At 46.3% G+C, this 22,947-nt stretch overlaps 1 protein-coding gene across 11 annotated transcripts in view; it reads right to left on the bottom strand.

The window, feature by feature from the left end:
* Positions 1-22,947, bottom strand: part of SCMH1 (Scm polycomb group protein homolog 1) — a 75,984-nt gene that overhangs the window by 38,905 nt on the left and 14,132 nt on the right. For 9 of the 11 annotated variants that reach the window (XM_075047708.1, XM_075047716.1, XM_075047714.1 and 6 more), the window contains exons 2-8: positions 19,911-20,017; positions 16,467-16,551; positions 13,665-13,733; positions 7,669-7,739; positions 6,659-6,893; positions 3,512-3,600; positions 2,308-2,551 (exon numbers count right to left, since the gene is read on the bottom strand). In XM_075047708.1, coding sequence (XP_074903809.1) covers positions 2,308-2,551; positions 3,512-3,600; positions 6,659-6,893; positions 7,669-7,739; positions 13,665-13,733; positions 16,467-16,491 — 733 coding nt within the window. In that variant the 5' untranslated portion in view covers positions 16,492-16,551; positions 19,911-20,017. Of the gene's footprint in view, positions 1-2,307; positions 2,552-3,511; positions 3,601-6,658; positions 6,894-7,668; positions 7,740-13,664; positions 13,734-16,466; positions 16,552-19,910; positions 20,018-22,329; positions 22,398-22,947 lie in introns of those variants that run through there. The other 2 variants (XM_075047711.1, XM_075047713.1) reach the window with 2 other exon arrangements.

Below are 22,947 nucleotides of genomic sequence, written 5' to 3'. Positions count from 1 at the left end.
GGCCTCTTTGAAGTTCTGCTTCCCTTGAAAGTGGACTCATTTTGCGAGGCCTCTTTTCGCTCAGCCCCAGGAAGCCATCAGTCTCGACGGAGTTAACTCTTTACAGGACTTCTCAGCTCTCCCTGCTGGTACCCATCAGCTCAGGGCAAGGCAGTCAGTCTGGTATGTGAGCAGAGCCCAGTATAACCACGGTTAGCACTGACGTCCTTCATGTCTCCCTGATTTAAGGGGAATTCCCACCAGGAAAGGGAACCTGCCCAACTCCACCATGTGGTCCTGCAGGCTCCAGGCTGGCACAGAGGGAAACTTTATCGGAGCTGAAGGAAAGGGGGATCCCTCTGTGGTGAAGCATCCTCCAACCCTGCCAAAGGCAGCACTCTCAGGTCCTGGGAGGACTGTGCTCAATCCTCCTCCAAAGCAGGGCTGAGGAGTAAAGGAACAAGGGAGGAATTTAATTACAGATGAGGAAAGTTCCCAGTGCTCCTTTCTTTTGGTTTAATCCCACTAAGTGGAAACTGGAAAGACTGGGGCAGGAAAGGGAGGGGGTAGCCACAGAGAGGAAAGTAAAATACCACAAAGACAAGGCTGATCCCAACTCCACGGCATTTTTACATGGCTCATGCAACCTCTGCCAATCCCTGCTCTTGCCCCAGTACTTGAAAAACGCAGCAAAGAGAGCAGAAATCTGCCCGAGAGCAAGCACTGCCTCTGCCTGGGAGTGGGGAGATGTGACTTTCAGCGTTCACTATTTTTGTACATAAGTGGGAACTGCAGAGTTGCTGCCGATGGAGCCAATGCGAGAGGGAGAGCCTGTCACTGCTGCCTGCCAAAGGGGGAAGCAAATGCTTCTCAAGATGGCTCCAAGTTACCACGGTGTTGCCCCCATGATGGGGTATTATTTCTGGATTTTCTGCTTGCTCCCCGCTTCAGCCCCTGGCACAAGGAGGCTGGAGAGGAACAGAGCTGCCTGTGCTGCATGCTGTGTGTCAGAGGGAGGTTCCCACTTCTCCTGGGAAGGCAGCTTCCACCTTGCTCCTGAAACCTTCCACCCCCAGTTTACTGCCAGGAAATCTCCCACCCAAAACAAACACGTCTTTAGCCACTCATGCAGTACCTGAGAAGCACCTTGGAGATGCTGGGCGAGAGCCCCTGACTCCAGGGTACCACTGGAGAGGTCAGCCACTGGCTGGGAGGTCCCCGGCAGCTCTGCAGAGCCTGCAGGGCGGCAGCAGGCAGGACACAAACAAACAGCAGGAAGCAAGGGAGAGGCTGGGAACATCAAGGCCAAATGCATAAATCCAAGATAAACAGCAAGAGTGCCTTTCAGTTCCCAACCATAACAGAAATCATCTCTATCCAAGGGGAGCCCGCAGCTTGGCTTGCACACAGGCCATGCGAGACGACCTAAGGCAATCCACCCCGACAACAGACTTGCAGCACAGAGGACAGAACTGGCTCACATCAAGGGACAGCAGGAAAGCACAGCCTGACGGGTTAGCACAAGCTGACCCTGGATTTTCAAGAGGAACAGTCTTATCACAAGAATGCCTTTCCTAAGTAAGCCTTCAGCTCCAGTAGAGAGGTTGCTTTCCTGCTTCTCATTTCATTGACAGGCATGCGTCAGACTTGCCAGCCAGCAAATGCCAGAGGCATGTGCATGGGGACAATGACAGCTCCCCTGGTTCTAAACACAACTGCAATGCTAGCAAGCTAGAGACACATCTGAAAATCTCAACAGCCAATGCTCGGACCTTTGCAAGGCAGCAAGTTCCCCAATACCATTCCTAACCAACAATCATGGTTCTAGAAACAAGGCAAGTACAACCTCATTCAGACCTGCTTTTTCCATGTTCACAGTAGAGATCACAGCACAAGGCAGAGCAAGATAACTGTCAGAAGTACAGGCAGGCGCAGTCTTGCAACTTAGTTCTCACTATTCCCTTATATCCACAAATAGCCCAGTCCCCCTGTGAAAAAGTCCCTAGGAATATGCGTTCCAAAGACACAGGAAAGACTCCAAGGAAATTCCTGAAGAGGAGCAGACCCCAGCAATATTGTACAGCACCACTATCCCTCCAGAGAGCCATCATCCTGCCCATCTTTATGGATGGCTGTTCCTTAGCACCTTGGTGCCAGGCTGTTACACTGCTAATAGGTATGATCGTCTGTACCTTTACCACGCATGAAGCAACATAAGCAAGCCAGACAGGGCACGCAGATGTCCTTGCTACCAGCCTCTGCCTGTTTTTCTGCTCTTTGAGAGCTGAGTGGAGAAGGAAGACAGCTAAGCAACAACATGGGCCTTACCTTTTGTCCCAGGGGGCTGCAGATTATCTCCAGTCAGCGAGCACCAGCCTACGGGAAAGATGTCCCGGGAATCATATCGGCACCAGTAATCGAAGGCACCTCTCCAGCCATCAAATGTTATGAGGACCTCAGAACCTCTCACCTCCCCAATGGTGGCCGGGCAGATGAAGTGAGGGTTCTTCCTGTCCACTGCCTCCAGCTTCATACCTGTCTTGAAGAAGTTTTGGGATGGAGATGGTGGTTCCTACAAGGAGAAGTTGAAAATGTGCTCAAAGAGGATATGCCAGTGCCTCCCCAGACCAGGGCTGTCCCCTCCATCAGCAAAATCACCTCCACAAGCAGGTGAAGAAGGGAGCTAGTGAGCTGGACTTGAACCCAATTAGGTGTTCACACACTGGCCTATCTATGCAACCACATGCCCTTTAAGTCAAGAGGCAACAAAGTCCACTACTGACTGCTCTGCCATCACCTGGCTGCTGGACCAAATCCAGACAGTGCGGTGTTAACACTGCACCCTGGGGCAACTGTCACCCAACACAGGCAGAAAATAGAGGTCCAAAGAAAAGAGCCTCTACAGGATACTCTCACCTTGTTATCTCAGAGCAGGAAAACCTGAGATATGACAGTCTCTCTCTCTCATTCTTCCCCCACCTTTGGCTTTGCTAGACATGTGAGAGATCCACCATCCATCCTTATCCGGGGCTTGCTCTTCCTAGTGTTTTATACCTGAGATACACTAAAGCCACACCAACCTTCCCATACCACAGCACACGGTTCTATACTGGCTTCTGTCTCTCTCTGACTTCACTAGGGGTGTGAGAATAGTGTTGCCTCACAGCAGTATTTGCACTCCTTACAAGCTCTGGTACACTAAAAAGTTTCAGAGAGGTGCTTTCACATATTGCATTCCTGACTTTGAGTAGCACCTGTAGCCCAAGTGAAAAAACAAGCACATCTCTCAAGCCCAAGTGTTGAAGCCTAGGACACTTTCTTAGCAGACCTCTGTCTGCATCCTGACACTGCTACAACACAGCTGCAGAGGGTCCGGGTCTCTACTAGAGAAGCAGCACTCTGGCAAAGCTGGGCAATGTTCATCTCCTCTGGGATCAGCAGATCTCATGTGAGATGCCAGCTGTGATTCTGGTGCTTTGCAGTAAAGGGGACATGCCAGAAGGATGTCTTCACAAACAGTATGGTAAAATACCTTGTGAAAAATCCGGACAGGAGCCATCTCTGCTCCATTCAGAGTCTTCAGAAGGAACATGGGCCAAGAGGAGGCATTCAGCCGAAAGCCTGCAGAGAAGGAAGCAGAGATGGAGTCTTTAAGGCTGTGGGGGCCACTGGATCTGGCAGCACATGCCTGCTCTGATGGGAACTTTGCAGCGGGCACATACTGTGATCCCACCCCACCCCCCCCCTCAGGCTGGACAGTCAGGTTTGACCTTTTCCAGGTACTCTGAACACAAAACATTATGTTGTTGAAAAGAAACATCTGGACAAGGATTTTTGACTGCAATATTTGCTTATCGTAAGAAAAGTCTGTACATTGACCATACAGGCAGAGCATTTTGTGCAGCACTAGTGCTGGTGGCACTATCCTACTACAGGGGAGACATGAATCAGCAAGTGCACACTGAGGCTATAAAATTTCTTCCTCAATAGGGAATCTCAGTTTCTGGGTGGCCTCCTCCACCTTTTAGAGTGAGCTGCAGGCAAGCTAACCTGAAGAAATAAAGTGGCTGTGACTTGGCTGGGAAACATATTTAACCATTACAGGAAAAGATAGCAGTTTTTGGCTCGACACCTTCTGTGGAAAAAAGTAGAGAAATAACAGGAAGGGGCTTATGGGAAGAAAAAAGCAAATTCACATGCTGTGAGTCTATGGCACTGAGTATGACTGCACAACTGACAAAAGTCTCCAGATACCACAAAACACCATCTTTGCTGAATGTGCATCTTCCTGTACAGGCAATTTCTGCTGCTCAGCTGAACAAGGCATTGCACTTTCTGTATTTACTGTGTTTTGACGGTAATCCTGGGACTGCACCTAGATGGAAAGCATCCCATTGTCCTGGTTTCAGCTGGGATAGAGTTAATTTGCTGGCTTGGGTTAAACCACAACAGTGCATGATGATTAACATGGCAAAGTTTTGCCAGGGTTGAAATGCCAGAACACAGCCAGCTCATTACAGGCCACCCTGCCAGCCCTGCAACTCTGACAGAGCAGCTTGGAAACCAAACAAGCTAGCCACAAATCTCAGGGGATGGGAGAGCTAAGCTTCCTGAGGGGCAAAGATAATCCTTTACATTAATTATCTACGTAAAGAAGGGGAGCAGCAGTGGATGTGTACACATGGAAAATACTACAAGGAACACAGAAAATCCTTGCTGGGTCTTCTGGGCCCTTGCACTCTGCAGACAGAAACGACAACTGCAAAACTAGCTATTTGTTACCTGTCTTTATGCTGGGTGCAACAGAACCACTCTTGTCTGGCCCATGGTTAAGCAGGCAATATAGATCAGAGCTGGGCACACAGGCTTCTTCCAGCATATGAACCCTCTCCTTTGGCACAGTCGGAAATGAGTTTTGCTCTCAACTCGATTACACTTATTGCCATCTGCTGGCAAAACCCAGACAAGGCACAGGAGGAACCCATCACTGCCAGCTAGGACAGGTACCCATGCCTGCTGGGCAGGCCGCACCAGAGCTGTGAGTTGCACCCTAGGACCAAGGTTTCAAAGAGATGTCTGCAAATGGACAGCAGCATGCATGAAAGTAATATACAAAATGGCAGCTTTAATGTTAATAGCTGCAGCAGGTTTTGTCTGTAGCAATTAGGAAGGGAAAGAGTGTAATTAGACTTGCATATACACAGCTTTGTGTGGTGTGATGTGCCAAAACATGCACCTGCTGACGTTTCTTCCTTCTTCAGAATGGTCAGTCCCAAGTGTCCCATTGCAATTTAGACTGTACTTCCACCAAAGCTCACAAATGGTGCTCCAGGAAAAAACACGAATAAAAATATTCCTAACTCAAGGTATGCTATTGAAGGTTTCTTGCATCACTATAGATCGGCTTGATATTATTTGGGGATTTGCTAATTGAGAGACAGATTTATGAAGACACTTCAAAAATAATGGGCAGCAGAATGCAAAAGCAGATTAATCTTGCTGCTTAATCAGGAAAGAACCAGCAAATCAGCTCATCATTTGGCCAGTGTCAAAAAAAAAAAAGTGTGTTAAACTGAAGACAAGACTGGAAGAAGTGTTCAACTGTCCAGGTTATTTATAAAGGTGTAGCCAAGCAAAATTAAATAAACAAACAGATGAAATATCGCAAATGTCCCTTCACGTGAGACAGTACTTAAATCACTGGGAACCTTTTCAGACATTATGTTTCCCCATCATCTCCAGTGAACCTGTTATTGCCCCAAAGACACTTGGACACAAATACACTTAGACAGCATAAATGAAAATTTAAATGTTTTTGAAATCACAGTGTCAGGATTAGCAGTGATACAGCAGATGCCTCAGCCCTAATTGCCCTCTTGGTTATTCTCTACATCAAGTTTTACAGATGCCCAGCAAAGCACCTCTACCCAGACACCAGTACTGTGCTCAGCTTGAAGGGGGAGTGCAGGGGAAAGCACTGATGGATGGCAGCCATTTCATGTCAAGCACACCTTTGAGATGACAGTGCTTGCAAGCAGGATCAGAAGCCTAAAGCAATGGGCAATGGCCAGAGATTGAGCCATTGCTAGAGCTATGTGGCAGCACTGCCTGTGTGACTGTGTGGTGTCTCCCAGCAAAAAAGAACCCGGATTCATTCTGTCCTTATACAGGCAATCACCCAGCAAAGGCCATCACAGTTGTTCTGCCTTCAATATTATCGCCCACACCCTGGTCACCAGGACTTTGGGGTGGCCCTTGATTGCTTGTGTGTCCTCTGGGAAATGGAGTGGCTCTGGCATCCTTTCACACGAATGCATGGAAAATGTGTTTTCCCTTTGAGGTACACAGGGAGAATTTCAGAAGGCTTAAGAGCATGGTCAGCATGTGCTAATCCTGAGCTTGAGCCACAAAAAGTGCAAGCAGCTCACTTAGGTGCAAAGAGCTCTTTCATATACACTCTAAAGCATCTTCCTATCCATGCCACGGTGTCCATGTGGAAATACAGACCTGGTGTGGGATACATCTGTTTAACAGTCCAAGCTAACAGGGCTGGTCTACAACACAGTGGTAGGCAGGGGCAGTCCATGCGTCTCTGTCCCAAGAACATAAATATAAAAAACCCTAGGGTTTTCCCCACAGACAATGTAGGCGCTTGCTGGAGAGTTGAACTTCAGCTCACCCAGTGGAGGCTGCAGCATCCCTCCATTCTTCTCACAGTTTCCTATAGGCTGGATTTCAGCTGAGTCCACCAGCCGCCAGAAGTCATTCTTGTTATCGCTGCCATCAAGGCGCAGGCGGAGGCGTGCACCTGTCAGACCCACCACTGTGGCAATGCAAGTGGAGGTGGTGTTCCTGGGGTCCTGGGCTTCTAGTTTCATACTGATCTTGAATTCATTTGTGGGTGGAGTGTATGACTGCAAAGAGAAAAACAGGGATGCAGTTAGAGCTACAATTTCCAATACATGCACCACCTCAGTCATAAAGCTTAAGCCATAAGAACACCAAAACTGATTCTACCAAAGACTGACAGCATCCTCCAAGCACAGCATGGGAGCAGACACCACAGAGCAGCAAAGAAAGTTTGTCAAGCCCTGGCAGATCTGTAACCCAGACAATCACCTTTTGGTACTGCATCATCTAGACAACTAGACCTACATTTTCCTCTTAGCCCTCTTCCCAGGAGAATCACCCAGCCAATCTAAGACCCAAACAGATACTCCTTTCTGCTGCTGCCACTCCATCTGGACTCAGGTGTACCACGCTGATTCACTCCTGTATCCCCTGTACTCAACATGACCACGTCTGTGCTCAAATACCTGATGCCCAGTGGGCTGCTATTCCATTCACAAAGATCAGGTGAATTCTGCAGAAAATCTCCATGCTGAGCAGGATCCACCAAAAGCTGGGTCACAGCAGAATATTTTCTCCAAGGGCCAGTGCTTGGCAGAGTAAAAACATCGTCGTGTTCCTATCCATGCACAGCTGACAGTAAAATCTTCTGTGCTACTCTAACATTTGCAGTGCCTAAATGTATCTTTTTTATTTTTTGCTTCAGCACACTTGGATTTCTATTAAGTCTCCAATATCCTTAAGCATTTTCCTTGACAAGAAGGGGCCTATCCCAGGCACAGAACTCCTGGGTCACCAATGCACCATCACCCTTGACCTTTCTTGTTTTCACCGTCTTACCTGCTTGAAGCAATGGGCAGGAGCTGGGATGGCACATGTCTCTTTCAGGTATTTCTCCCAGGTGAAGTGACCTGAGAAGAGAAAACAAAAGGATTCAAATAGGAACTGACGAGCAAAAAGCTCAGAAAAAGAGATGGCTGGAATCCTAACGCCGGCAGTTCTCAACTTCTCACAGAGGAGGTGCTCACAGGCAATATGTTTTCATCAAGATCCTCTGATGTTTGTGACCACAGAAGATTTACAACTGCAGCTGACAGGCAGAACAAAGCATGGCGTTGCCTACGGCATCTTACTGCCTCTGCACTGCCAAGAAGGGTCTGCAAAAAGTGAAGATAACAACTTACAACTTAATAGAAAATACCTAGCACAGATGGGAATTCATGGAGTCTTCCAGAGAACTGCCTCTTAAAAATCATTTGTTGAACACATTGCTCAGTCTGGGGACTAAGAACAGTCACTGTGGGCTAAAAGCAGCCCAAATCAACAGGAAACTGCACTGTGCTGTGCATGGTCCAGCATGCACACAGCCTGCCCCACGAGCCAGCAGCTTGAAGCAGGTATCAGCCCATCCCCAGCAACTAGTGTACAGGTCAGTAATTAATTTCCTGAAGTGGACACGGGGCCCATAGCTTAGGCAGGATGGAAGCAGGGATCGTCCAAATGGGGATTTACTGAACACAACGGCTCACATCCAACACCAAAGCCCCTTCCACTGAGTGCTGCTGCTGGGGGAAGTGCATTTTATCCTTGCCTGCACCTTTCCCATGTGCAGCAGGAAGGGTAAAAGCAATATGCCATCCAGGGAAACCTGTTATTAAATTAGGAATTAAAAGCTCCTGTGATCCAAGCAAATCACGACTTTTGCCATTTAAGCTGAGCAGCTGGGAAAGGATCCTTCCAGCATGACATTAGCTTGTATTCATCTGAATGGTTCCCAGGAGACCACTGTTTTCAAGTCATTTCAAGAGCATTGGTGGCAACACAATTAAAGAGTCAGCTACCGATTCCCCTATTCACGTCAAGTTTTTAATCAGTCTATTTTCAAAACAAAAGCTACATTACGAGCCATTTTAGCTACTGCAGTGCACACCACACCTCTAAAAATTCAGGCATAAAGGTCAGCACACGTTACTTTATTTCTGCCTCACGTGCACAGAGAAGCCATAAGGGCTTGATAATCTACTAGCTTCAAATAAATAAAAGAAATGCTGCTTTCTTGCCCTCCCATGCAGACGACTAGCGCGCTGGTAAATACAGTGGAAAAGAACAGAAAAAAATAGTTTCGTTGCCACACTGGTTGAATATAATTCTGTTTACAGACTCTGACAGCAGCTCTCCATTCCTCAGAGTACGCATTTCTATCCATTGGCATGTATTTTCTTTTCAGCCAACGGTCTCACACCAGGACGAATGAAGAAATTCAGTGATTTACTGCAATGATGTTCTCACAAAAACAAATTTCTTTTGCTTTAATTGAAGGTATGATTTTACACTCTGTTACGTCAATGAAACTCTTTGTATGAATAATGTGTAATAAAAACCCAGGCAAAGCAAACCCAGGCACTCCTGGCATCGAAGTGCCTTATGCATCCCACCCCTTTACTCTGGTTGCTGATCTGGGCTCATCTCAGACTGTGGTGGCCCTTCAGAGGCCCTTGTCCATGAAGCACAGAGGATGCCCATGGTAACAGCACCAGGACAAGGAGTGCAAGCCTCAGCCCCAGGGCCTGAGCAAGTATCTTGAAAAGGATCAGCTGCGCTTGACAATTTTATCTTAAAAAGGAAACCTACCCTCCCCTCAGCTGGTTTCAATCCCTCGCTATTAAAAGTAGTCATGGTTTTAATCCTTCCACTTTTCACTCACTCTGCACCAAGCGAGGCCCTTCTGCTCCCTGCAGCAGCTCACGCTGCTGTTGAGATTGACGCTGCACAATCCCAGCAGGAGCAGCAAATTTCTGAGGCAGCTGCATGCCTCTAAAAATAGTGTTTGGACATGGAACTTATTGGAGATTAATTCTAGAGCCTGTTGAGACCCAACCACCATACAAAGACACACACAACACTACAACTGCAGCTACTTACAACTCATAGTTCTGGTGACTTATTTTGCAAAGAAAAGTAGGAGCAGCAGAAAGACTTCTCTAAACTCTAAGAAAAGACAGAGCAGATACAGCAGAGTTAAGCCTTCCTTCCTCCTCTGTTCACTGCTGGCCATTTCTTTACATAAAGATGGCATGACAAGCACAATTAAAGACTGCACTTCTTTTTCAGGATTACTCTCAAACCAGGACAGAAACTGCATATTGAAATTGGGAGGCTGCCACCATTGCCTTAGCGTGAGAAGAAGCCTTGCACAGAACGTAGGGAATAGTTTTAAATGAATTATTAGTTAATTAGTTCACAATACAATGTTTTTCAAGCAGGAATTTCAAAGTACACTTAAACTTAACCAAATACGATCAGCTTCAACCTAAGAACTGCTGGAAGAATCAGAAGAAAATGGCATAACACAGAAGTTGGGGTTTTCTTTTTACAACAAAGGGAGAGCTGCCAATAAAACAGAAAAAAGCGGCAGGCGCTTAAGGCTTTTTTAATCGGGGAGCAGAGAACAAGCCCTGAGCTCTGTACTTGAGAAAGAGCGCATATACTTGAAGATGGACACATCACACTTGGCCCTCTCAACCTTAACTCCTCTGGACCATACCCAAACCCTGCTCGCCATACTAATCCCCACTCAATTCCAACAGTCAGCTCCAAATGGATCTATTCTGGACCCTCCACACCAGGCATGCTGTTGGCCAGGACACCAAAGCTGCTGGCTGATGCCATTTTACAGGCGCCCTGTGTATGGAGGTTATAAGACCAGAGGGAAACATTGAGAATATCTTGCTTGGCTTTCTCGTTAGCACAGACCAGCTATCTTGTATTTTATATTCTCTCAATATTCTTATTCATATTAATAAATTGGATGCCTTACTGTAGAGGGATAGGACATTTTAGTCAGCAAGATGATTGTTTCTTATCTGGCCTGGGCAGGTAACACTGGCAAATGTTTTCTGAGTGTTGGTCAAAAAACCCTGGTGACTTTTCTCCACTTGCCAGTGAATTACTTCGCTTCACGAAAAAACAGCACTTCAGCCAGTCCTAAAGTGTCCCTTTTACTAGTAATGGAGCAGGAGTGTCCAAGGACAGAGCTCACTATAGGGACTGAAAACCTCTCTCGCGCTGAAAAGGAAAGGAGAACACTTGCTCTGCTGCTGCTGGCTTCCAGTACAATATGCAAAATGTCCTACCAGCCCTAAAATCACCGTCTCTTGCCTGGTCTCTGCCTTCCCTTTCATGTTCTCTCCCCCACCTTGCAAAGCACACCGTATTCCCACAGACTTGAAGGATCACTGTTTGAATGGACTGGGTTCCTCTGTATAACATACATCAGATCTTTACAGGAAGAAATGAGAGAACAACACTTAATGAAAAACACCACAGTTTCGTAATTACATCTGTGAGCTAAACAAAAGACAAGGATTGTAAACCTATATGACTCCCTGTAACTCGGCTGTGAAAATGCCTACTAAGGGTGACTGTCTATCACTTTTGCTTGCCTTTGGAAAGTTCCTTACTGTGCACTTGTGCCAAAGGGAGATATTACTTGCAGGCAGAGTGTCAGATTTGGACTCTGATGTCTTAACCTTCAAAAATATTTACTACAAACAAAACACTCCACACACCCAAGGGGTCAAACTACAGTAGTTGTGAACAATGCAACTCTGCACTCTTGTGTTTGGATTCTCATCATGTTGCATTTAATGTTGATCTTTTGCCCAGAATTTAAATGAAGATGGAGTTTCTGTTTATATCTTTAACCGAAGTCTGGTTTGGGCTCCATTAGCATTTCGGCTCCCAAGGGGTCATCAATCCAACTGAAACGATACATGTGCGTTTCAGGTCACATCTGTGAAGGAGAACGTGCCCTACGCAGATCAAGGCATCCCATTAAAGTCTGCAGCCCATATGTGTGTCTGCTAACGAGCATCAAGGCAGCACATGAAAGCAGCACAGTTTGAGCCAACTCAGTATGAAAATTAGCAGAGTATTGTCTCTGCTCGCAGATCCAAAGGCGACGGCGGCGTTCCACTACGTCTGGCTGCAGCTTCTCAAGGGGTCAGCTCTCCCACCATGATGGCGGAGCTCCTGCATGTCCTACCTGTTATAATTTCCAGGCACTTTGCTCAGCCATCAAACCGGCTGCACATTCTCCACTGGTAACAGCTACAACCGATAACATGATCCCACTTACTCACTGTCTTGCTCAGAAGAAACTCGAGAATGTGTGGGCCAAAACTAATAGGTTTCAAACACCAGGATGCTGTCTGCTTTGCTTATTCTCAGTTGTGTCCCAATTCAGTATTAGCTTTGAGCAGAAATCCTTTCAGCCCGGATTACAGGGTGCTCCGTGCCAGAAAGGTGCTGCAGTTTCACCCCCCTCACTGTGTACCCAAGCTTCGGGCAGTGATGAGCTGCTCAGAGTTTCTTGTAGGGAGACAATCCCTGAACCTCGCTGCTACACCATGTGCTTGTCAAGCAGACACATGCACATCGGCCTATCTGCAGCATTTCCTCCCTAGGCCAGCAAGCTCTGCAATGAAGTGAGGCACGGAGGTTGGTGTACTGGGTTACCATGAGTGCTGATGGGAAAGCACGCCTCTGAATTTCACAGAAAGCTCCATTTCAGGTTGGCATTGCCATTGAACAACAGCCAGTCCTCTGACATCTGCAAACAGTGCAGTGCATGGAGCAGAGGGGAAACTGCAATGGAGCCCCCAACACCCCAAAGGCTGGCTGTACACAGGCCATGTGAGCTGTGACTGTGCCCCATAATATCATGTGGAACTCAGCACAGGGTGACAGAGTACCCAGGACTTTATCAGAGGTGCTAATAAACTTCCTCCTCTTGGAGAAGGTCCTTCCCAAACTGTGATGCGTATTAGTTCAGTGTAAGGGCAGACAAGGACAGACAAGATGGCCCAAGAGAGAACGGTGAGGGCTGATGGTGGGCCACAGTGCAACATGCCCGAGAACCACCAGCCTGAGTCTCACCTCAGGGCCCAGGATAACCAAGCCCTTGAGGCACAGCAGCCACCTCAACTCTCCCAGGGGCTCTAAGACAGGAGAGCCTTTCACAAAGGCAAACACATTTCCTGTTAGAGATGGCTTAACTCAGGCAATCGTTTAGTTTATTGTTGCTCTGTACTTGGTGGGAAGTACAGACATCACCTTCTTAATATAAGGACATGGAGAATATAAGGACATCACCTTCTTATATTCTGTAAGTAAAATACAGGTCCTAAAATCTTTTACTAAATTATACAAGCCTTACATAAAACTCCTAAATCAGAAGTCACCTGCATATCCCCTCTGAGAGATAGCAGGAGCTACCAGTTTTATAAACTCAACCTGCAGGCGTTGTGCACAGGGCCACAGCCCACCCTGCCTGTGCACGGGACATCTCATCTCCAAAGAGAGCAAGAAGTGACCAATTCCTGTGCTGCTACTGCCAGCCTTCACCCAGTGCTCCACTGAGCCAGCCAGCATTGCCTCTATTGGGGTAAGGGCCAAATTCCTGCCACTGGGGAAGGAGGAGTGCAGGTCACACCATGTCTCTGCTACAGCAACAATGACTGGGCTAGCCGCTGCTGTGAACATGGAAGAGGACCTCATGGCAGAGTAAGAGGCTCCTTATGCCCAGCACACATGTGAAAATGTGGGCAGAGTCGCTCCTTGGCACTCACGGCTGGGCAGTAAAAAACATCTGCTCAATCCTGTCTGATTTAAAAATGAGCCGGCTCAGCTGTGTGCTTACCCTGGTGTCTTCTCAGCCATTTTTGACTGTGGTCAGAATTAAATACACGAGGACTGTCCAAAAGCAGTTTTTATCTGTAAACTAATTTGGCATGCTGCAGTTTCCCACATCGGGAGAAAGGAGGGAGCTCTCTTACCTTGATACTGGGAGGGAGACTCTGACGGGCGGCCATACTTGTGCTTTTTACCATCTTTCCAGTCTATGGCTGAGACAAGAAATAAAGCATTTGTGTCAGTGAAAGAAGCCAGCTAATGTGCTCTTCAACATTATCTGCTCATGTCACTTGCTTTACAGGCACTTCAGAGGAGAGGAGTGACCACCCTGTCCTCCCTGTCATGACCCCAGGTAACATGGACGATTTACTTAAATCTGTGGGGTGTGCTCCCTTCCTCCACACAGCTCAAGAGAAGACCCGACATGAGGTATCTGCATTTGCATCTTAGTCTCTGCCTAGTCCTCACCAACTGGTGTTCTTCCACAATGGCAAGCAATAATGTAAAAAGCAGCAAACTGCTAGAGCTTCATAATTTTAACTATGTGAAGAGGTGGCGAGGCTCGAGAGGAACAAGTGCGAAAGCCACTAAAAACGGCTCATGTGGAACATCTATGCCGAGAACTGGAGCCTGAATTGCTCCTTGTTTATGAACTCCAGGTTACTGCAGCTAGCCTTACTCACACAAACAGCCTCGACCCTCTGTGGTGATGGGGAGAGGACTTCTCTGAAATTCTGCACAACTGCCCTTTCCACATGCAACACTGGGTTACCACCACCTGTCCTGCACAGCTCACAGGAGAGCACAGCAAAGTAGCACTAGCTCTGAAGAGCATCTCATCTGAGTTATCTTTGTTCACAACAGCTTTGGACCTCGGAACAACAAAAAGATAAAAATTGACCCGAGACAGCTCTGGAAAAAATGACAGAGCAAGAAGCAGGGGAAGCCCATCCCTGCTTCTAGCAGCCTCCAGCCCAACGGAGGGATGCCAGATCAGCGTGCCACGGCAGAGTTTTCCCTGCACGAGCTCCTCCACCCACTGCTGCCTGACTGATGCACCCTGGGAGCGCTGCTGCAGTCCAGCTCATTTTACAAAGCATTTTTAGGGCTATTATAAAGAACAATTTGGTAGTGCTCTACAAAATGCACCTTGACCCCACAAAAAGCAGCTCCTTGTGAAAGGAAGAAAAAAGAAAACAGGAAAAGTTTTGAGAAGCTGAGAAGCAGTTGAAAGAGGCAGACCATGAGCTACTGCTAGAGTGGCCTGGTGGGTCTTAAGATGTCTGAAATTGCTTTTGGATCATTATTTTTGCAATCTTCTCTTCTTGACATTCTTTTCAATACAATGGACAGGAGGACAGCATGTAGGTTTTATCCCTTAAATGAACGCGAGGGACATATGGAGCATGGCCACAGCATCCAGACATGGACCAGACAAAGAGCCTCCTTGGAGAGGCACAAATGAATGAAAAGGATGGAAGGACACCTTTCCTATGAATGTATTCCTATGAAGGACAGTATTCTGCCAGCTCCTTAAGAAACTAAGAATAAAGGACACAAAGTATTTAAGTCGGAAGCAAAAAAGCCCCCCAGGATGGGTAATGCTCCTCTCAAGTGTTGCAGGATAGCTCTCTAATAGCATCTGTGCATGAAAAATAGCCCTTTGCCATACTCTGCAGGTGAAGTTACATTTTACTCTTAACCTTTAACATGCAAAAATCCTCATTAAGCATGCTGCAAAAGCAGCAGAGAGGGAAAGAAACAAGAATTTCTGCAGGCAAATAAAGAAAAAGGAAAAGTTCCATGCATTATTAAAAAAAACAGGTAAGTAGGACAGAAACCCATGTGTGTATGATGCAGGTGTTGCTTCTGCAACCTATGGCACAGTATTCACAGCACAGGTCACACAGCTACGCTGGCTGGAGGCACCCTGCTCTACGAGGCAGAGAGGACAAGCTATGTGCAAGGCTAAATTCAGCCAGCCCGGTCCATGGCCACACTGCTGACTAATCAACCTGCCTCTTTTATTATCAAGCCCTCCAGCTGCCTCACAGCAGGCTCTCCCCATTCCCTGCTTTCCTTCATTTATTTTCACTTCATTAAAGGACAAGCAGTGTTAGGAAGAGGATAATGCTTCTGTAAGATGAACCACCAGAGAAGCAAAGGAGACGTTTAAAAAAAAATAAAGGAAGGAGAGAAATTGAGCATAGAAATCTCCTGCAATAAACCTTGTGAGCGTGTAGCAGATGTGAACAAAGAACTGCGGAGGATGCTCAATCCTCTACGCTTCTCCCTTCCCCCATCCTCTGAAGCGCATGTGATGAGATCACTCCAGTCAAACACACATTCATGGCACAACACTAAAGGAAATCAATATTTTTGTTAAGCACACGAAGTCTGAGCAGCCCAGCTACAGGCAGCCTGCTTGACTTCACTCTTTTTGTTGGGGCAAGCAGGACACAGGTAGCATGCGCGCGGCCACCCTGAGCTCTGCGGCTGCCACTGCGTGTAACAGGATGAGACACTCAGGTGGCGAGAGGTAAGCGTCCGTAACAGATTTCGTCTCCACAAGGTAGGCTGGTCTTTGGTTTCACGCCTCATTAGAAGGGGGAGGCTTGTGCCAGCAGAGAAGCAGTTTGCCTCACGCTGGGAGCACTAGCAGATGGTGCGTGCTGCAGGCTCCGCAGAGCACCCTCACCGCCTGACACTGTGCCCCACAAGCTGCAGGGGTGCACCTGGCAAGGGACTCTTCCTCCACCCATCTCAGGGGTGGATTGATGAAGTGTTCTTTGCATGCTGCCGGAGAAACAAGCGGCTCCGTTTCAAGCTTGCAAGCACACGTCCCCCAGGCTCGCACGCCATCGCTGGCCTCCCGATGTGCTCAGTCGTTCGGTCCATGCCAGCTCGCTACCGGGCCTTTGGCTGTGCCCAGCATCACTGCTTACCTTTTTGAGGGCCTGGTTTCCGCATTATATCACCTGCTGCTGTCCTTATTCTGGAACTGGCTTGCTTTTAGACAACTGAAGATGTCTAGGACAAAAGAAACAAACATGAGAAAATTCTCCATTCTGGAGCACACAGTTATCTGCAACATTAAGTAATCACATAGTGGGGAGAAAATAAATACTCTTTCACCCTGGGTTGCACAGAACATCTACTGAACACAGACAATTCATTTCAATGCCCCGGAAACTACAAGTCTTTCTCCAATATGAGGACAACTTCAAATTTGTGGCAGCGGGAGTGGCATAAATAAGTGAGAGGAGCATATGCCAGTCTCCGTGCTAACTCTACAGCGAGTCCCGAGTGTGTGCATGGAAGGGGGGGCTGCTCTTGCTCACTAACAAAGGGAGATAGAGCTGAAATTTATGAAAGAAAACACATGGATACATAACATTAACTCTGGCAAAGCAGCACCACAATCCCCAGCTCGCCACTTGCAATTCAAATTGCTCACAGCAGTTCTGGGTAATAAGGATGAGAAATTGGACAATGACCCAGGAAATATTTTTGCTGTTAGTACTGCAACGAGTGTCCAAGTTGCGCTGCATTTTTTTCTTCCTGGTTGGAGGAAAACTGGCTGGACTGTTCCCAACAAGAAAAAAGCATTTGCCTTCTTGTTATAAGCAAATGTTACCAAAAATCAGAGCTCTTGGGAGATGTGTGCTGGACATGTAGACAGAGACCAGTGCTCCTGCACCACCGGTCTCGCAGGGCAGTGCCTATTGCATATGCCGAGCCTTGCCAAGCCCTGACAGAAAATATCTAAATGAATGGCTGAGCTGCAAACAAGCCCTTAGGAAAGCTAGTAAAAGCATGTTTTGACACTACACTAACTAATGAAAGATTAATTGTGTCAATATAACTCCATTTTGTTCACAGTGGGGCAGTCAGGCAGGAGGATGTAAGAGGAAGCTGTCTCAGGATGCAATGCTGCGTTTCTGCTTAAAGGGTTATTTACAGATCCAACTTGGCAAGAAGTTTTGATTTTGAAAACCAGCCTTCTTCCAAACCTAAGAGAAATAAAGAGTTTAATTTTTTTTATAAAAGCACTACAAACTTCAGCCTTTACATGCAGTGCTTGCAACATTGAGCAATACTCTGAGAAGGAAAATACTAAAGAAATATTAAATACTAAAGGAAATAAAAAAGCCTAGTTGTTTTTTAATCCAAATCAAAAGGTATATAGTAGTTTCTTATTGCCTCTCTCATAAATAGCGTGCTTGTACATACTTGTGAAAGGAGTAAAGTTTCTTTTCCTTTCAACAGCGGAAGGTAATCTACATGTGAAAGCTTATTTACAACTTTTAATGCTTCTTTCCATAATTTTCTTCAGTAATTTTTATTAAAAGCTAGCAGTCATGGTAGGAAAAGTCCCCCAGCCATAAAACCCAGGGTGAAAGGTGTTACATAAAGGCACCAGACAAGCATTGACCATCCCTGGCTCTGCACCTCTGCTGACTGCTCGGCTCCCCCAGACGTGGGACTTTCTGAAGTACCTGAACACTAATCATAAATCTCACGTGTTTGGGACAGGATGGGTGCTCCTGTGCCGCTTGGCTTTTGAAAAGCTGCTTCAGCCTGAGCACTTTGAGCCTTGCCCGGCAGGGATGTGTAACCCTTCTCTGTGTAAGTATTTGGAGGAAAAATTTGTGACCGCTTATGAGATGCTCAGACACAATTTGTGGAAGGTTGCATCTCGGGAGGAGAGGTGAAACTCCTGCACCCTCTGTCCTTGTGCAGACGGCAATGGGAGTAACCATAACTACTTGTAAAGCACACAGATGACTGCTGGTGTCCCCCAGCCAACACTGTAGTGGGCTCCCAGCAAGATCTCATGTGGTGGAAGAGAATGAGACATTGTAAATGTTACTCCTATAAAAAAAAAAAAAAAAAAAACCACAACAAAAAAAACGCAACTCTGCCCCAAAGGAGAAGACTTAGGCTCCATGGGGACTCCTACTCTGCTGAGAGCCACATGGGTGCGAGCCTGGGTACAGCATGCTCCAAAACCTGCTTCCAAGAAACTGTCCAAATGAGATGGCCCTATGACTCCTGCCACCCTTCACTGTCCTCCACTGCAGCTTTGCACCATTTAGCTCCCCCGTACATTCTCATACCACAGGACAGAAACACATGGTTTCATCCTGCAAAATCATAACTCAAAAATGGAGAAAAAAAAAAAGGCAAAATAATTAGTGTATTTCAGGGCCTTATAATGCCCAGAGAAGAGCCAGAGCCAAACTCCACAATGCGTGGCTTCAGCCTGCCTGCCCTGGTGGCAGCTAGCCCTGCGTAGCGCAGATGCCAGCCACCAGAGCCACCAGCCTCATCACATCCCAGGGACAGAGACTGGTCCCTGCCCATTCTTCTTTAACCACAGAGACATAGCCTGCGTACCCCAGCCCTCCTGAAACTGGTATAAGGTGGGCTTTACTAACATACGGCTTGGGAATTGGTAATTCTCACTGGCTGTAATTTCATTCTATAGTTGCGCAGAGAAGCTGTAAAATCTCCATCCTTGGAGATACTCCAAGCGTCACCAGCTACCATCCTGAGCAGCCTGTTCTAACCTTGAAGTTGAGTCTGACCTCAAAGCCAGCCTAGCTCTGCATGCAGGGCTGGACCAGACAACCTCCAAAAGTTCCTTCCAACCTGAAATACTGTATGATTTTATTTCACTGACAACTGATTGGAAGGCAAGCAGAATTGCCCTATAAGCTTTAGCAAGCCTGAAACACCCCAGTGAAGAAGACAGACTTCAGTCTAGAGAGAAGAAAGGGAACGGCAGAACAAGCAAGCTAACAGGCACTGCAGGACAGGGAGAAACGCAGTATGGATGTATGTGGTCTTTACACTGTTCAGGGATTGAAGACTAAAAAAAAAATAAATCTTAAAGTAAAAAATAGTAGAAGCTACAGTTTGATATCCAGGGAGGAAAAATGGGCTATCCACACAGGTAGATCTTCCTGAATGACCTTAGACACAAACATGCCCCTAATGAGAACTTGTCGGCTGGGTCAGTGACACAAAGGAGACAATCTTACTTTTGCATCAGATAAAGCATTGGAGATTTACATAGCCCAGCACATGCTGCAACATTCCGTCTCCAGAACCTGACACTTGTACAAAGCTGCATACTAGAGTTAAAACTCCCTCTTTTTCAAAAGCTGTATTTCTCATGTTTGTGGATATCAAGATAATCTTGCAAGCATGGACCACAGTTTTACATGGTGTTGGTTTCCAGAATTTATACCCTGAAAGGACAGATCAATGTGCAAATTCATTTCAGCAGGATGCTACCTTAAAATCTAAAAAGGCCAACTGATTTGCTGCCTTTTTTAGCAGATAAAGTGCCTTTCCCACAGTTTCAAACAACTTCCACTCACCGAGATATCAAAAGTGCCAACGGCTCCACTGAACTGTCATGGGGTCTAGTTGCCCATCATTTCTACAAGACAGCAAAGTCAGTACAAGTACTGCGGCATATCAAAACCTGAAAGCATAGAGACAAAATGAAAAAGTTTGCATTTAATTGCAGAAAGGCTAGGTTACCAGTTACATTATTCATGTTCATATTTAATTCATTTAAAACATCCAAATTTAAATTTAAAGACAGCTGCAACAAACATTCCCACTTCCCATAGCAAAGCAGCGCAGAACTTGACACAATTTAAGTTCAGCTTGCAATGAGTACACGGGACTGCAGCTGTTAAACACCTTTGATATGAGTAAGATCACATCAACTGAGTTGATATAAACTAGTTCAGCTTTTGTAAAATGAAACTATCACACAAAGAAGGATTTAAAAGACTAGACCTGATTAGTAATAAAAAGGAGAGACGCCACAGGAGAGGCATATAAAATAATGAATAGCATGAAGGGAGTGAACTGTGGACTCCAAATTATCCCTTCCACAGTGCAGCAGGGCAAACCTATAATACTAAAAAAACCCAAGTATATACCAGGGAGAAGGAAATTTTGTTTATTGGAAACTGACAGACATGCAAATTCCTCATGGAGGATGTTATCAAAACAAGTAAACAAGTAGCACTAAAAAAAGGACAAAGACATTCAAAAGCAAAACAGCATTTATAACTGTATCAAAGTACGAAATGCACAAGCCATTGGTACTCACACCTCAAGAAAAAGCTGACTGAAAGGTGAGGTGACCAGCCAAATCCTGCTCACCACATTACCATGTTAGCTGCTGCACTTTGCCAAAGAAAAGCCAAGCCTTTCCCTTGCTGCCAGGCTGCCGGCACCGGGTTATGACCAGAGGCAGGACACCAGCTTGAGACACAGTTTTGTTAGCACACCAGTGACTCCCTGCATTGCTTTATACCAAGATTTACACCTCAGATGTATTTTCCTTTTTCTTGTTCAAAAAATAAAGGCAGCACAGAGGCAGCCAGGGCTGGGAAGAGCGTCCCAGGGCATCCCCAGCTCAGACTGCCGTTCTCTCCAGCGGCCACCCTGCACAACCCTCAGCATAAACATCACCAAAATGCATCTTAATCTAATTACATTCTCCCCCCCCCCTGCTCTTACCAACAGGCTCTTCCAAAAGTTCATCCTTATCATCCCTAAGGGGAGAATGATTCAATTTACCTGTGCCAGATTGGAAAGGACCTTCAGGGTTATAGGGTAGCCTCTCTGCAATATTCTTCCACTAAACATTGCAAGGGCAATGTCAGTAAAACAAAAAGTGTGAAAATGTGGGTGGAAGATACCGTCACATCTATACAGACCTCATAAGATGCATGTAATCTCTTTATCTACAAAGCCTCTGCTCCTTCAGAGTGCATAATTATGAAAAGAGTTAAAGCTGAGGTTCTTAATGTCTCTTCTAGGCACTTCTTTATTCGACTAAAGGCACCACTCGCATCTGAATTATTTCCTGGGGTTGTTTGGACTTCCTATTATATGATGAAGATTATGGTGAACCTTGGGATGGAGGCCAAGTCAGTTCACAGTGCTACCATGTTTGATTGAAAGGGTAACTGAAGTTTTGTTGACAGCATGCCAAGCTTCAAACCTCTTTGGACAATGCAGATGCCAGCAGGCAAGATGTTTTCAGAAAGAAGAGGAAGAAAACTACCAACAGTGAAGATGAAAAATGGTTTTATTAGGTCAGATACATACCCCACAGATTAGGATCATGAAAAAAAAAGAAAACTCTGCATATTGCCAGAGGACTGTGAGAATGACGCTTCTTGGAAATCCCATGGGAGAGCAACAAGAGAATCCTGATGGTTTCTCATAATGCAAAATGCCTGCAGTCATTGATTTTTTTCCCCACAAAAGCATGGGTCTTGAGCACCATGACCAGTCCAGCTAGTAAAAATCCCTTCCATATAACCTCTGCTTCAACCTTCTGAGTTTTTTCTTCACAGGTATCTTTCCATCAAACACTATCAATGTTTCCAATAATGAAGAGCGACCCCTTACAAATTCCCTCAGGGAAATGTGAGGGCAGCATTGTAAGTTCCTGCCTGTCAAGGGTGATGGTGGTGCTGTCATTCCAGCTTCCCAGCTGGAGGCTCAGGCCGTGCTGGCTCCTGTTTCAGCACCATTCTGGAAGACCATACGTGTGTCACAGGTTACATGGGAGCATCCAGTTGCATCCCGACCGGATCAGAAAAGCAGGCACAGAGACATGATGAGCAGATGCATATAACCACCTCAGCCTGCTCTTTTAACATCTTTTTTTGCCATTTTTAATTTCTATGGTGGAGAAAGAAAGGCACTTTCAGCACACTTGAGAAATTACAGGACTGCCAGCATGTGATTTGAAACACTTCTTACCTCTTTTGGTTTTCATACCAGGCTTAGCTCCTCAGATTTCTGCCTGACCTGCGGACACTGTAACTTTTGCTGGTCTAAAATCATGGTTTTCCCCCTCAAAGCAAGCTCTGATGAGGCAGCCAACTGACTCCTCTTCTGGGTAGAAGCCAATGACCAGCAGACAGCTTCCAGCACCAGCCTGAACACCAACCTTCTCAGAGCCAGCCACAACCAACAAGGAGTACTGAAACAAAATGACAAACAAGTGCTTACATGGGACCTGAAGGAAACTCTCAAGAGCAAGCAGCTGCAAAGTTTGAAGAGGCAAGTCAGAATTTGTCTTGACCAACAGGTTTATTTCCTTCTACCTCCCTGCTACTGTCTTCCCGGACAAGACTGGAGTTTTACTTCTTGTTTCACTTTTTGGCAGCTCTGAACAAAGGCGGATGAAGCTACAGCTCCTCTGAAAGCATCTCCCCTCATTAGGTCTCGAGGGTCCTTACATTCATGCTAGGAAATTTTTCAAAGAAACACGGTAACAATGAATGTTCGTATTTCCATCTGGAGTACTGATCCCCTTGTGTGATCTGAAATATCTGATGGCTGCAAACCATTACTCCGCTTTCTATCAGAAGGATT

This window comes from Buteo buteo, chromosome 16 (assembly GCF_964188355.1).
Source record: "Buteo buteo chromosome 16, bButBut1.hap1.1, whole genome shotgun sequence".
Lineage (NCBI taxonomy): Eukaryota > Metazoa > Chordata > Aves > Accipitriformes > Accipitridae > Buteo > Buteo buteo.
Note: the sequence above shows the minus strand (reverse complement) of the source record. Positions and strands in the feature narration are given on the sequence as shown.